The sequence below is a fragment of the Chionomys nivalis genome, chromosome 8 (assembly GCF_950005125.1).
Source record: "Chionomys nivalis chromosome 8, mChiNiv1.1, whole genome shotgun sequence".
Taxonomy (NCBI): Eukaryota; Metazoa; Chordata; class Mammalia; order Rodentia; family Cricetidae; genus Chionomys; species Chionomys nivalis.
This window is the reverse complement of record NC_080093.1, coordinates 40559232-40571765: the sequence shown is the minus strand read 5'-3', so window position 1 is coordinate 40571765 and position 12534 is coordinate 40559232. Positions and strand designations below refer to the sequence as shown.

Here is a 12534-nt window from a genome sequence, read left to right as displayed (position 1 = left end):
GAAAACACTGTGGAAAGGTCTGTTACTGTACCCAAACCACACAGACCCATTCTTTGTTCACAAATGAGGACGAATCCATCCACTGCCTTCCCAGTGGTAGCATGGAAATGTCTGCAAATGGTTGTTTCCTTTGGAGAGATCACCCAGTTGAAAAGCGGAGAGACTGGGCCCGGAAGCTTGCCCTTTCTTGATTAGATTCCAGCTTCGCTGGCTTTTGCTAGCTCACTGTCGGTGCTTACTTCACTGTCCTTGCTCCCAGAGTCACCAAACTTTCTCCATAAAATTACCGGACCACTGCAGGGTGAGAAAAGGGAGGGAGCGAGGCCATGCCTAGCGAGGGAAACAGCCTCCTGAGATTTTCAGGAAAATACGGAACTAGCCACAGAGCCTCATCAAATGGATAAATTAGCTTGTCCAATTACTCTCAGTGGAAAAGGAACCCGTGTGTTTAAAAAGGATCCATTGGACTGGGGTGGTGGCTCAGCAGTTAAGAGCATTTGCTGCTCTTCGCGTGGACCTGGCTTATGTGCCCAAAACCTATATGGCAGCTCACTGTAGATCCAATTCTAAAGCATCCAACTTCTTCTGACCTCTTCAGGCACCAGGCACACATGCGCTCACATACATACATGCAAGCAAGACATTTGTACACATTTTTAAAAATCTTTTTCAAAAGTAAGCTAAAAGGATCATAGGATCTTTTAAGTTATTTTTCCGATTAGAAAAAAAATTACCAGAGGAGGGGAAAAGTAAAAGCAGCAGTGTACAAGCATTAGGAACTGATATAGGGGAAGCTGGAATCCGTTAGCATAGTTATCACCCCGATATGGACATCATGAACAGCTAAGTTACACAAAGACACATACAGCATTAAAAACTTTGATTTTATTCTCTTATATGGCTACGCTGTTCTTCCTGAACCTGTCCCTCTTCGGGGGTGTTAGAATTCATAAGAGCCATCTGAGCACTGCTCAGCCCTGGTGAGTGGGGAGTGTCTTGCCCCTCTCCTGTAACATCAAGCAGAGCTGGCCCCGGGCAGTCTTTTCTTTCCAGGCCTTGGAAATTCCTCACTCTTGGGAAGCCTGAAGGCTGGCTGTGTTCTGTCAAAACAAAAATCAGCTGTTTAAAAGGTTTGCCTTTGTGTATAAAATATTTTTTTATTATTTGAGGCACATAAATTCTTTTTCCATATTTATGTTCACTGCATAGGAAACAGATTTGAAAAGTAAGAAAAATGGCTAGGACAGATAACCTCTGGAGGTATTTGAAGTTTTGTTACTATTATTATCGTTTTGTATTTCTATACCTTGATTAATGACTATATGTCAGTCCTGATGCTAAAAGTTAGTAGCGTGGCTTGTTCTGGCGTAGGTTTGGGGACGCAGGAGTAGTAAGTGGTACCACATTAAACAGTTTCAAATACCCCAGCAAAAGAGCAAGAAAATGTTGACTGCTTCCTGTTTGTTTGTTTTCCTTGCACCCAGAACTAGCTGCCTTTACAATGATCCGGAAATGACTTCGATGGAGAAGGAGTAAGAACCCGCCATCAATAAAGCTCTGCGGTTTCATGCAGTGTTGTATGACTGCACTCAAAGTGAAACGAATGTATCCAGGATTGGGTAAACCCCTCGAGATGTTCAGGTTTTGTGGACTCTGTTCTTGAAACAGCTAATTACAGAGGCATTGGCCGGCCACTGTGGGTTTAGTGATTGCCACAAAAGACAACCGAATGCTTTGCCTGACGTTCACCTTTCTGCTCCAAAAATGAGCACATGCATTTGGGGGCCAGTTGTAGGAACGCTGGGGCAAGAGGTCCTGTAAGAAATAGAAATTGGCATGCATAGAGTCCTTAGCCCAGACTCTGTAGGAAGCTCACACACAGCGCCTAGAGTAAGCTTATGAAGTGCATTTTAAAGAGAAAGGGAACTACGGATAAAGCTTATGACTAGCCAATGTTTTGCAGCCATTACAAAGAGGAAAAAAAAAAAGGCCCAAGGTGGGATTTCAACCTTGAGCTTGCAGATCAGAGCCCGTGGCTTTCCAATCAGAGGTGCTGAATGCTCTGCGGCTCATTTAGCAGGACAGGAACTGCTCACGTAGGAGCGGCTGTGTCAGATTCATGTACCTGTGGTCAGCAAGATAAATCTCAGAAAATTTAACATCCACCAAGAATCTCCTAATCTGGCTTAAGTAGTGAAGAATTTAGGGTTGGCTTTGTTCCCAGGGACCAAGAAAGGCGAAGCAAAGATCAGCTTCAGCATATCTGCCACATCAGTGTTTGTCTCCTCCAGGTCCAAAGGGAAGTTGGAAAGGCGCAGTGCAGTGTCTGCAAGCTGCCTTTTGACTTTACAGCTTACAGGAAGTTTGGGGACAAAACCCTGCATCCCTCCTCAAAAAAGGAACAAACGGCAGGATAGCTGTTGAAAGGGGACCTTACAAATCATAAAGCTATTTCCTAAAGGTCACTCTTGTCCTAATTTTTGAGAGGACAGCACCAGTCACTTCAAGCAAATTGCTTTTGCAAAGCAAACCTATCTCAGTCTCTAAGTCCATCTTAATTCATTTTTTTCAAACACAGGAGTTTTTCAAAACTCCTGTTGTAAAGCAATGCTCCTTGAACACTTACCAGCACCCATAGTTCAGCCTGCCCCTCATTGGCCTACTGCTGCTACATCTTGGGGTTTACCCACTCCTCTGCCTGCCTTGTTTGTCTGCTCCTCGTTGGTGGGAGGGCTATGGGGTTGGTGGAAAAGGTGGCACATGGATTCCTGTTTGCGCTCTTTTTAAGGCTGGCTGTGGGGAGGGTGGGGGCTGCCAACTGTTGATGTTATTTCCCGTTCTTAGAAGAACATATGTTCTAGAAGTTTTCCTTTTCTTCATCTCAGTCTTTTTTGAGCTTCCACCAAACATACCATCGCCCCAGACAGCAGGATGAGGTCCAAGATGGGAAACAAGAGTGGGCAAGAATTTCCCCCTCCCCGACCTCCAGACCTGCATGTGTTTGCTGTCTGCTTTAATATTAACGAATGTTAGAACGAATGCACTTTGTTCAGCTTCTCCTGCTTCTGGAGGGGACTACATGGAAGCATTTTACACCTGTAGCTAGTACTGAATGGATGAAGTGCAAATTGGGCACAAGCTCTTTCAAGGGGCTCCATCGGGCTAAGAATGAAGAGAGATGTAAGGGTACTAGAGTGGCCTCCCATTCTGCACAGAGAAAAGGAACATTATACCTTCCTTGCCACTTCTCCGTTAAACGCAAGTATTTTTAAGTACCGTTAAATAGGATTGTCACATACCTTGTGAGGAATCTCATTTAATGCATGCAAGAAGTGAGCAGCCTGCCACTGAGATAAGTCATTCTCATGCAGGGCAAATTGGTTATGGGCAACTAAGCTCATCTCCCCAGACAGGACAAATCGCCCATCTATATTAAATTCTGGTCCAAGTTGCCTTCAATGTCGTTCTCGAAATGGACACTTTTTTAGGAAACTATTTGCAGTGCTTTTCTCCCTTATTTTAGGTTTGGGTTTTATTCATTCCTATCACAAAGTTTAGCAGGACTGTTTATATTTGTAATGCATTTTTTAAAATGATAAGGTCAATGGTTCTATTTGGTGAGGATAAATTAGAAGCATTATCAGTGGCTTTGTTGACCCTACAAGCTAACGCTTGTCTCAAATCAATCTGTAAAACGGTTTCCTGTGCAGACTTGTCAGGAAGTTGTCCGCAGTTGCTCTTTGTGTGGACTGGGTGAACAGGCTTTAGTCTTTCAGCTATTCTGTTACCAACAAACCAAAGCAACGTCTTAAACCCCAGAAAGTTTGACAAAGGACTCAGAACGAGAAAGAGAGAGAGAGAGACTTGGAGATGTATATTCTAGAGTGTTGGATCAGGCATTCGTCAAAGGCCCAGACTGCAAAGCGCAGTGACTGCCTACTTTAAACTCTATGGAGTTTGAGGTTAGTGAATGTCTTCGTGTTTTCAGGGGAAAACTGAGCCAGCTCCCTGAGAGAAAGAATAGAACTCCAATTACCGGCTCAGACCTCGCACTGACTTCTGAATACATTTTACATCTTAGAAGCAAACACAATTAAAAAAGAAAAATGACAAGTATGTTAGGAACAGATACGGGGGTCCAGCAGATGAACAAAGACACCGCCCAAGCAAAGTCCTGCAGATAATAAGTCAGATCCTTGAAGGCACAAGAAACAAATAAGTTACTAGTGTCTGGTCCCCTCTGAGCTGGCCCCTCATCACTTTTGTCACAGCGGTCTCTTCAAACTCCCTAAGCAGAGATTATTGCCGAGTTAGACCTACTCCTTTCCTAGATGTGAGATAGACTGTGCTGATCTGTCTCGGTGGAATACAATCCAGAAACGGAAACTGGGAGGGTGCAGGTAAAGTGTGCACAGCCACCAAGCGCTGAAGTGACTGAGGGAGCTTCAAAGTCAGAACACCACACTAGTGCACCCTGGACAGAAAAGTGGTCTAGGCTAAAGTGGCTTTATCTGCAAAGGTACTAAGAAGGATGTGCTTGCCACATGGGCCACAGGAAAGTCCACCCTAGGCAGACTGATGACTCAGAGGTGCAGAGAGAAATCCAGACTTCCTAACATGCTGCTTTCAAATGATTCCTTCCTCTTTTTATCATGACTGGATAAAAGTATCTCTGGCTGTTTGCTGGCTCTCGTTCTCTTCCTGTGTGGTGGATGTACGAGACAGTTGTGTGATGTTTGTTAAAAGGCAGAGAAGAGACCCATGCAGCTCCCAGAATGTTTGTTCCATATTGGAGAGCAGCTAGGAGAGCCAGGAAAGCAAGTTGCCCCTTGGACACCCCAGAGACCAGTATTTAGCCACAGTTAAGGATGAAGGCTCTCTAGAGGGTTGGTGGTGTGAGCCTATGTTCAAAGGTCAAAGATTGCAGAGTCTGAGGTCCATTAGCAACTGCAGGAGAAAAGCCTCCCAGAAAGGAAGGGACAGCGTGAGGAGAGGGCAAGCACTGCTTGACGTCTTTTGTTTTCCGGTCTGTCCAGCACCCTCTGGTAGACAGTGCCACTCTCATTCAAGATGGGTCTTCACCAGCCAGTCCAGACTCCCATTGTAGACATATTCTCTCTGTCTCTGTCTCTGTATCTCTCTCTGTCTCTCAGAGAGAGAGAGAGAGAGGGAGGGAGGGAGGAAGGGAGGGAGAGAGAGACAGAGAGAGAGAGAGAGAGAGAGAGAGAGAGAGAGAGAGAGAGAGAGAGAAATGTGCTGTACTGTCTCTCCAGTCAAGTGGACACAAAAACTATCCCAAGAAAGAAAATAGATCCACTAAAAATAGGAAGGCATAGTGATGGTCTTTATCTGATTTGACTTTGGGTTTGAGGCTCACCATGAACCTTTCTGGGTCCTTTTGGAAAGGCGGAAAATGCTTCCAGAAGCAGGTTTTAAAAAAGAAACAGTCAATATTTCTTTTAAATATTTACTTACTTATATGGGCATGTGTGTTTTGCCTGTGTGTATGTCTGTTTTCTGTGTGCATGCCTGGTGTCCAGAGAGGCTAGAAGAGGTCACCAAATTCCCTGGGACTGGAGTCACAAGTTACTAATGGTTGTGAATGGCCATGTGAGTTCTGGGAATCAAACCCAGATCCTCTGAAAGAGCAAGCAGCCAGTAATCTTAACCACTGAGCCATCTTAACCATCGCTTCAGCCCCCAGAGTCAATACTTTATAGAAAAACTTATCAACCTGTAGACGGTTTTCTAGCATAAAAACTTAGGTGGTTTAAGTTATTGGAAGAAAGATGCCAATGAGTCACACGTGAGCTATCGTTGAATGCCCCTCATTCGCTGTTTTCTCTCCCCGCCCCGCCCTGATCGCTGCAACCCAGTATTGACCTGAAGCTGAAAGAGAAGCCCTAGCTGGCGGGCCTGCAGAGGAGGGATCACTTCCTGCTTCGTGGTCTGCTGGAACATGCCTACGTGGAAGAGACGGGGCTGGTATCACCTTTCTCCTCCTTGCACTGCACGGTGCCATTGGAAATGTCCACAGGGCAAAAAATAGGAAGAGAGTTTGTTCACTGTTAAACTATTTTATGAAATGTTGTGTATTTTCCTATTTTGCCAATTATGTGCCTCGACAATTTGAGTTGAACCTTAGCAAGAGACTAGAACCTTCCATTTTAATATCCTGCTAACCCTTGGTGCAATGGGACTTGGTTCCTTAGACTGGTTTTTACCGAAAGCATAGCCTAACTCCGCTGTTAGACAGATGTGGATGCATGTCTGTAGTTTGGCCGAATTTCCCTGTACAGCTTGTTCTGGATTTAAGATGCACAGGGCTTGCTTTGTCCCTGGAATGCGACTCTCTAGAGCTCTATCTATGAAATGTTGAGTCTGATTGGGACAGACAGACAGACATATGACATCCTCATCAGCTAAGGCATCTGCTCCCTTCCTGTCCACTCGAGTCTTCTTTTAATTTTTCCGAGGGAGCCTAGGCCTTCTAACGTGTGTAAGCTTTACTTTACATAGCTGTACGTAATGGCTCTATTAGGACATTATTTCCCTAATGATCTTTGGAGACCTTCATATCGTGAAAGTTAAGATGAACATCGAATTTTCAGTAGCTAACTATGCTTCATGCCACAAAGCAGGTTTAAGCCTTTAAACTTCAACTGCCAACTCCAAGGTGGCCCACTCAAACCTTATTTGGTAACAGTAAATCATCCAAAATTAGCACACATATGCATTGCAAAAGCAACCTGCTTTAAAAGGTTTACAATTATGCGCAAGTATATACTAGCCTTCACGAAATAGTTCCTTTCTAGTTTTCATATACCTTTTTTATCTGTGGGTCTCTAGAAGAGACTGGCAAGCTATCCCGAGGGTAGGCCTCCGCTACAAGTGAAGGTGGCTTCCTTCCATTAGCCATATTCAATCATACTAGGGTGTTTTACTGATTTTAGTATCCTAAAATAAAATGCTACTGGCACACAGAGGCACGCATTTGTGTGTTACTGTCTGAAGCTCCTTTCACGCCTTCCTCTCCAGAATGGAGTAATGACAACAGACAGTTCTCCACAAAACCAAAACACCATCTTTAGAGGAGGGAAACAAGAAAGAAGAAAGTGTGCTGATTGCTTCGCTACCAAATAGACCCATTCCCACCTTGGCCCCTACACCTTTTGTATCTGCTTAAACACTTTCTCCAACGGAGTGGGCAGAAGTGAATATAAACTCACTTGTTTTTGTCAAAAATATTTTTCTTTCAAGACACGATCTCACTATGTATCCTAATTGTCCTAGAACTCACTATGTAGATCAAGCCAGACTCAAAGTTGTGATGATCCTCCTGCCTCAGCCTCCCAAGTGCTGGCATTGTCGGATTGCACTATAAATGTCTGGCCTTGTAGAGAAAATTTCAGCATTTAGAGACAGGTAAATATCACCTGTGGCCTACTGAGAAAAGTGAGGGGTCCTCATACAAAAGCATGCAAGGACCAGACTCAGACTGAAGCCGTCCAGCAAGCTCCTCTTGAGACTCATTTTCCAAAGTCCCCTGTTACCAAGTAGTGGGCAGACATCAAGATGGAGTGAAGACAGGCCCTGCCTGGTGGCTTTGTTGAGGAGAGCTGTCTACACTCTGTGCAGGGAGATTTTGTTGCCCAGGTGACAGGGTTTCTCTGGCTCCATTTGATTCCTGTCTGTTTCCAGTCCGGTCTTCCATCCAAGCTCACACACTATCCATGGGCCATTTCCCTTCCCTTCATAAGCCTCCACATCGCCATTTAGTTTTACCTATCGATCCCTTTCAGCTTGGTACCTTTTGGACTTTTGTCTTTTTTTTTTTAATCTCCTTTCTCATTACATTTGGCTAATTTGATAGAAAAATCCCAGATTGAGCTTTCATAGCATGCCGAGGCCTTTGTAAGCCCACTCCGAGCATCACGATGGCTTGAGGATCGCTACCCAATATTCTGATCTACTCACCTGTCTAACACATTCACTCCATCCTATCCCATTAGGAATTACAGGACCTCAGAGTTCAACTAAGGAAACCTGTAGAGAGTGGACCATTGAGAGAGCAAGCTTTTCACAGCCAATCAGATATGGTAACAGTCCTACCACTTACATTTTCTTTGAGCTTGTCCCGCCTTTGTATGGACGCTCACTCAGGTGACATGACGTAGTAAATTTAGTGTGAGCATCTTTCAAATAAATGATGTTTGGAATATCCTGGGCTGTGATACCTTTCCAATGTTTAGGCTTGTGCTATCTTATTATCATCAGAAAAACAGGCTCCTTTAATTGCACGTGCTAGAGAAAAGCTACCACGTTCATCCAATGAATAGACTACTGGCAAATCCCCAAACTAGCCTGTAAACAGGTAGATATAACTCTTCCATTGCTCGGCTCCAGTGCCTGCACCCTCAGCATTCTTGCTTTGGTTCGGACTGCTGGGAACTCTGCACTTTTCCCTGTAGATCTGTAGGTAAGGGAACACCGAGGGGGTCATCAGGGGCCAGGGTGGTGTTTTCACTCTAAGTAGCAGTGACTGTTTAGCTGGCTTTTGACTAAGGGATGGACCAAAAATCTGCACAGAAGATAGGTGATGAAGAGTGAGATGTTGAGGGCAACAACTAGGGATGGAGGAAAGCCCAAAGTTCCTGTTGAAGCCATACAGTGTTATATACAGTTCCTCCCTAGGGCAACCTGATGAGCAAGGAAGTCACTTCCCTTTAGCCTCCATTCTTAGGATGTAATAGTGAGGATTCCTTTATGGTTCTGCACAACCCTGTCTTATCACATGCCCCTATGGTCTGCTACTTTAGAAATATCTAGGTGTGCACAAATTAACCTTTTGTATATTGAAAGAGTTTTCTACATGTATTGGATTGCTGAGAGTAAAGTATATATTAGACTTGTTTTGGTAAACAAATAAATTCTACTTAAATAGTATGGATTAAAAATACAAAAATATGTAAGAATATATCTATATACCCTCGCTGTGTAACTCTAAAATAAAATTAGATTCCACATTTTGCGGTTTCCTTTTTCAACTTGGTGAAACTCTGTGGTCTCCCTTTGCAGGAGCATGATATGCTTGGCACTTGCCACAGGCAAACTGTATATATTTTGGTTTTCCTGGAAGTCTAAACTTTATTATTCTCTTTCTAGCATCACCTTTCATGTCTTGGAGTTCTTTGCTCTGTACTTTCAAAATGTATCATTTACTCCTCGGGTAAAGAGCTTCTCGTTTTGGAAGTATCCTCTTATTTCATGGTTACTTTAGTGTGCCTTTCTCTGTCACTTGGCTTTTCATAACGTATTTATTTTTAAATTAAAATGTACTGGGGTATAGTTTAAATTAAAATGCTGGGGGTATAGTTCAGTGGTAAAACATATGCTTGGAACGAGCAAAGTTCTCTATTTGATCTCAAGCAATACACACATACATGCGCACACGCATGCAGGCATACACACGCACACAGGTACACACATGCACAGAGACATGCACGCATGCAAAGAGGCATTTGTCATTTTTGTTTGTTTGTTTGTTTGTGGAGCAGGGTTTCTCTGTATAACCAAACTGGCTGCCCTCCACGTGCTGGATCAAAGGCGTGCGCCACCACCTCCCAGCTGGCATTTGTCATTCTGACCTCAGTTGTCTCGCCCCTCCTTTTTCTTTTCTGGAGTCTTTGTTGAACTTTCATAGCTTTTAGGCAAAACCAGAGTTAAAAAGCACTACTGTATTTTTTTAACTAAATATATAGTGCGGGAGAGTGTGGCTATAGCTCAGTTGGTGGAGTGCTCACCTCACATATTCAAAGCCCTAAGTTCAATCCCCAGCACCACGTATACCCGGCCCAGAATCAAACTCCTGTGGTCACAGCACTCTGAATCAACAATTGCATTAATGAAAAGGGAGGATTTTTGTTTTCTCAGCATGAGTTCTGGAGGATATTAGAAGCAAGGAGGGGAAAAAGCAAAGAGAAGGTTGAACTAGTCACAAACGAAAGAATGCCAGGCTGTGGCAAAGAGGACAGTTACGTTCATTTGGGTGCCAGCACCCAAGATGGTGCGACCTGGGGGTGGACTGGGTAGAGTGGCGTGGTGCACACTGTTCCACGTGGCACAGCTGTGAAGAGCTGCAAGCTACACGAACAGAGGAGCACTTAAATCACAGGGCAGAGGTAGAAACGTTTAAAAATAAATTCCCAAAACACACGCATGCTAAACAAAGAGGGGAGTTCTGCAAACCCCCGTGTTTTCAAGGACTTAGCTAGCCCACGCTTTGGAGTAAGTGCAGGGTGTGAGATGACGGGTGGAGTGGGAAGCCTAATTAATAATCCAAATAAAAGGGAGTCTTATGGAGTGAATAAGCCTTCAGCCGCCAAAGCCGTGCCTTTCGGGGGAGGTCATGGAAAAACTGTTTAGGCCGTCTGCGTCTCCAAAGGACTGTGCCTGTTTGCATCGTCTCCTGTGCCCTTTCAGTGCCTTGGCTGTGTCGGTGTGCATAAGCCTTGCCAGGAGCTGCCTCCATTCCATCTTCTAGGCAATCATGGAGTTCTTAATTCAACTGAAGACTTTTGAAGCATCGATCTACACACGGCTTTCGGCTTTACAGAGTAGAAGATTCTCTAGGTGGCTAATGTTCCTACATAGCTGCATTTACATTTTCCCAAAGTAGCCTTCCTTAAAGATCTATTGATTTTCCTCATGTACATGCGTTTGTCCCTGTGTGTATGTGTCCGTCCGTCCGTCCGTCCGTCCATCTGTCTACCCGCCTGTGTGTGCACTGTGTGCATGCAGTGCCTAAAGAGGCCAAAGAAAGCCTTGGAACTGGAGTTACAGGTGACTGTGAGCCAACCGACATGGGTGCTGGACGTCAAACTTCTATCCTTTGCAAGAGCCATAAGTGCTCTTAACAGCTGAGTCAGCTTTCCAGCCCCTAAAATAAGCTTCTTAACCAGGAACCTGGTTTTTTTAGTTTATATCTATTTTGACAGAAATAACTGCTGTTCGTTTCTGCAGTCTTGTCCCCAGTGAGGAACAGACAGTCTTGGACACTTGACCTTGATTTGCTTGGGAAACTCTCCCCTCTCGGGTGGGCGAGACGAATTACCCAGTTGTCCATCATGTTCATTATCCACTGCCATTAACAAGTTGTGCTTGATTCTCATTGTCCATGATGGTTCTGTTCTATGAAATCCACACAGCGTGAATTAGTACACACCAATCAATCCTTTGTGGAGGGAGGAGACACAGGGCTGGGTTAGTAGGAACTGGTTACAGCATTTCCATCAACTGACCAACACAGTGGCGCTCTCTCTCTCTCTCTCTCTCTCTCTCTCTCTCTCTCTCTCTCTCTCTCTCTCTCTCTCTCTCTCGTTTAAAAACACCTATTACAGCCGGGCGGTGGCGCACGCCTTTAATCCCAGCACTCGGGAGGCAGAGGCAGGCGGCTCTCTGTGAGTTCGAGACCAGCCTAGTCTACAAGAGCTAGTTCCAGGACAGGCTCCAAAGCCACAGAGAAACCCTGTCTCGAAAAACCAAAAAAAAAAAAAAAAAAACAAAACACCTATTTAGTATGTTTTTACCTTGAATACATCCCATACCAGTCTCTCCAGATGACAAGCCCCAGGGCTGGAGGTATAGCCCTGTAAGCCCCTGGCTTATCACACTCAAGACCCTGGATCTGACTCCAAGCAGCAAAACAATGCAATAGCAAAAGAAGACCCGGTATAGCCCTCGTGCATTTAAAACATTGAGCAGTACTTCACTCTACTTAGGAGTGCTCTTAAATCATGAAATCAACAAAAAGGGACAGAAGGAAAACTAAAGGAAAGCTCACGTGTTTATTTATAGCAGGCTAGCCGAAGCAAAGGCAGCCCACTGTTCAGCCTCTCCTGGAGTTCCTAGCTCAGGCAATGCAAAGGAGCCTCCACTCTGCACGTGTTCACAAATGGCCGTGAAAGTGCCTAGGATTGACTTGAGGATATGAATAAACTTTAGCAAATGAATTTACAGCAGTAGAGTCCTTGAATATTGACAATATAATCTATCCAATGACCCCTGCACCTTGCAGCAACACATTCTTCAGTTTCTGGGGGTCAGAAGCTAAGCACAGTTTAGCGGGGTTCCCTTGTAGGTGGAGATTTTTCTCCATCCCACCAGTCCCACTGGACAGGTCTCCCTCCACCCACCAGATCCCCACAGCTGCTTATGAAATAACCATTCTGAGGCTTAATATCAGTTACAGTTGTTTGGCCAATGGCTTAGGCTTATTACTGGCTAGCTCTTTCTTAGAAATTAACCCATTTCTATTAATCTATGTATCATCACATGGCTGTGGCTTATGGTGATGCCCTGGCATCTCGATTCCCCAATAGCTGCATGGCATCTCTCCAATTCCACCTTATCTCTCTCTCTTTGTTTCGATTTCCCACCTAGGTATATTCTGCCTGGTCATTGGCTGAAACAGCTTTATTCATCAACCAATAAGAGAAACACATAATCACAGCTTACAGAAGGGCATCCTACACC

At 44.5% G+C, this 12534-nt stretch overlaps 1 protein-coding gene across 1 annotated transcript in view; it reads left to right on the top strand.

The window, feature by feature from the left end:
- The window catches only part of Prune2 (prune homolog 2 with BCH domain), a 258384-nt gene extending 249365 nt beyond the window's left edge, over window positions 1-9019 (top strand). The window contains exons 20-21 of the mRNA XM_057779958.1: window positions 1485-1532; window positions 5877-9019. Of these exons, the coding sequence (XP_057635941.1) occupies window positions 1485-1532; window positions 5877-5907 (79 nt within the window). The 3' untranslated portion in view covers window positions 5908-9019. The remainder of the gene's footprint in view (window positions 1-1484; window positions 1533-5876) is intronic.
- Window positions 9020-12534: the final 3515 nt, after the last annotated feature.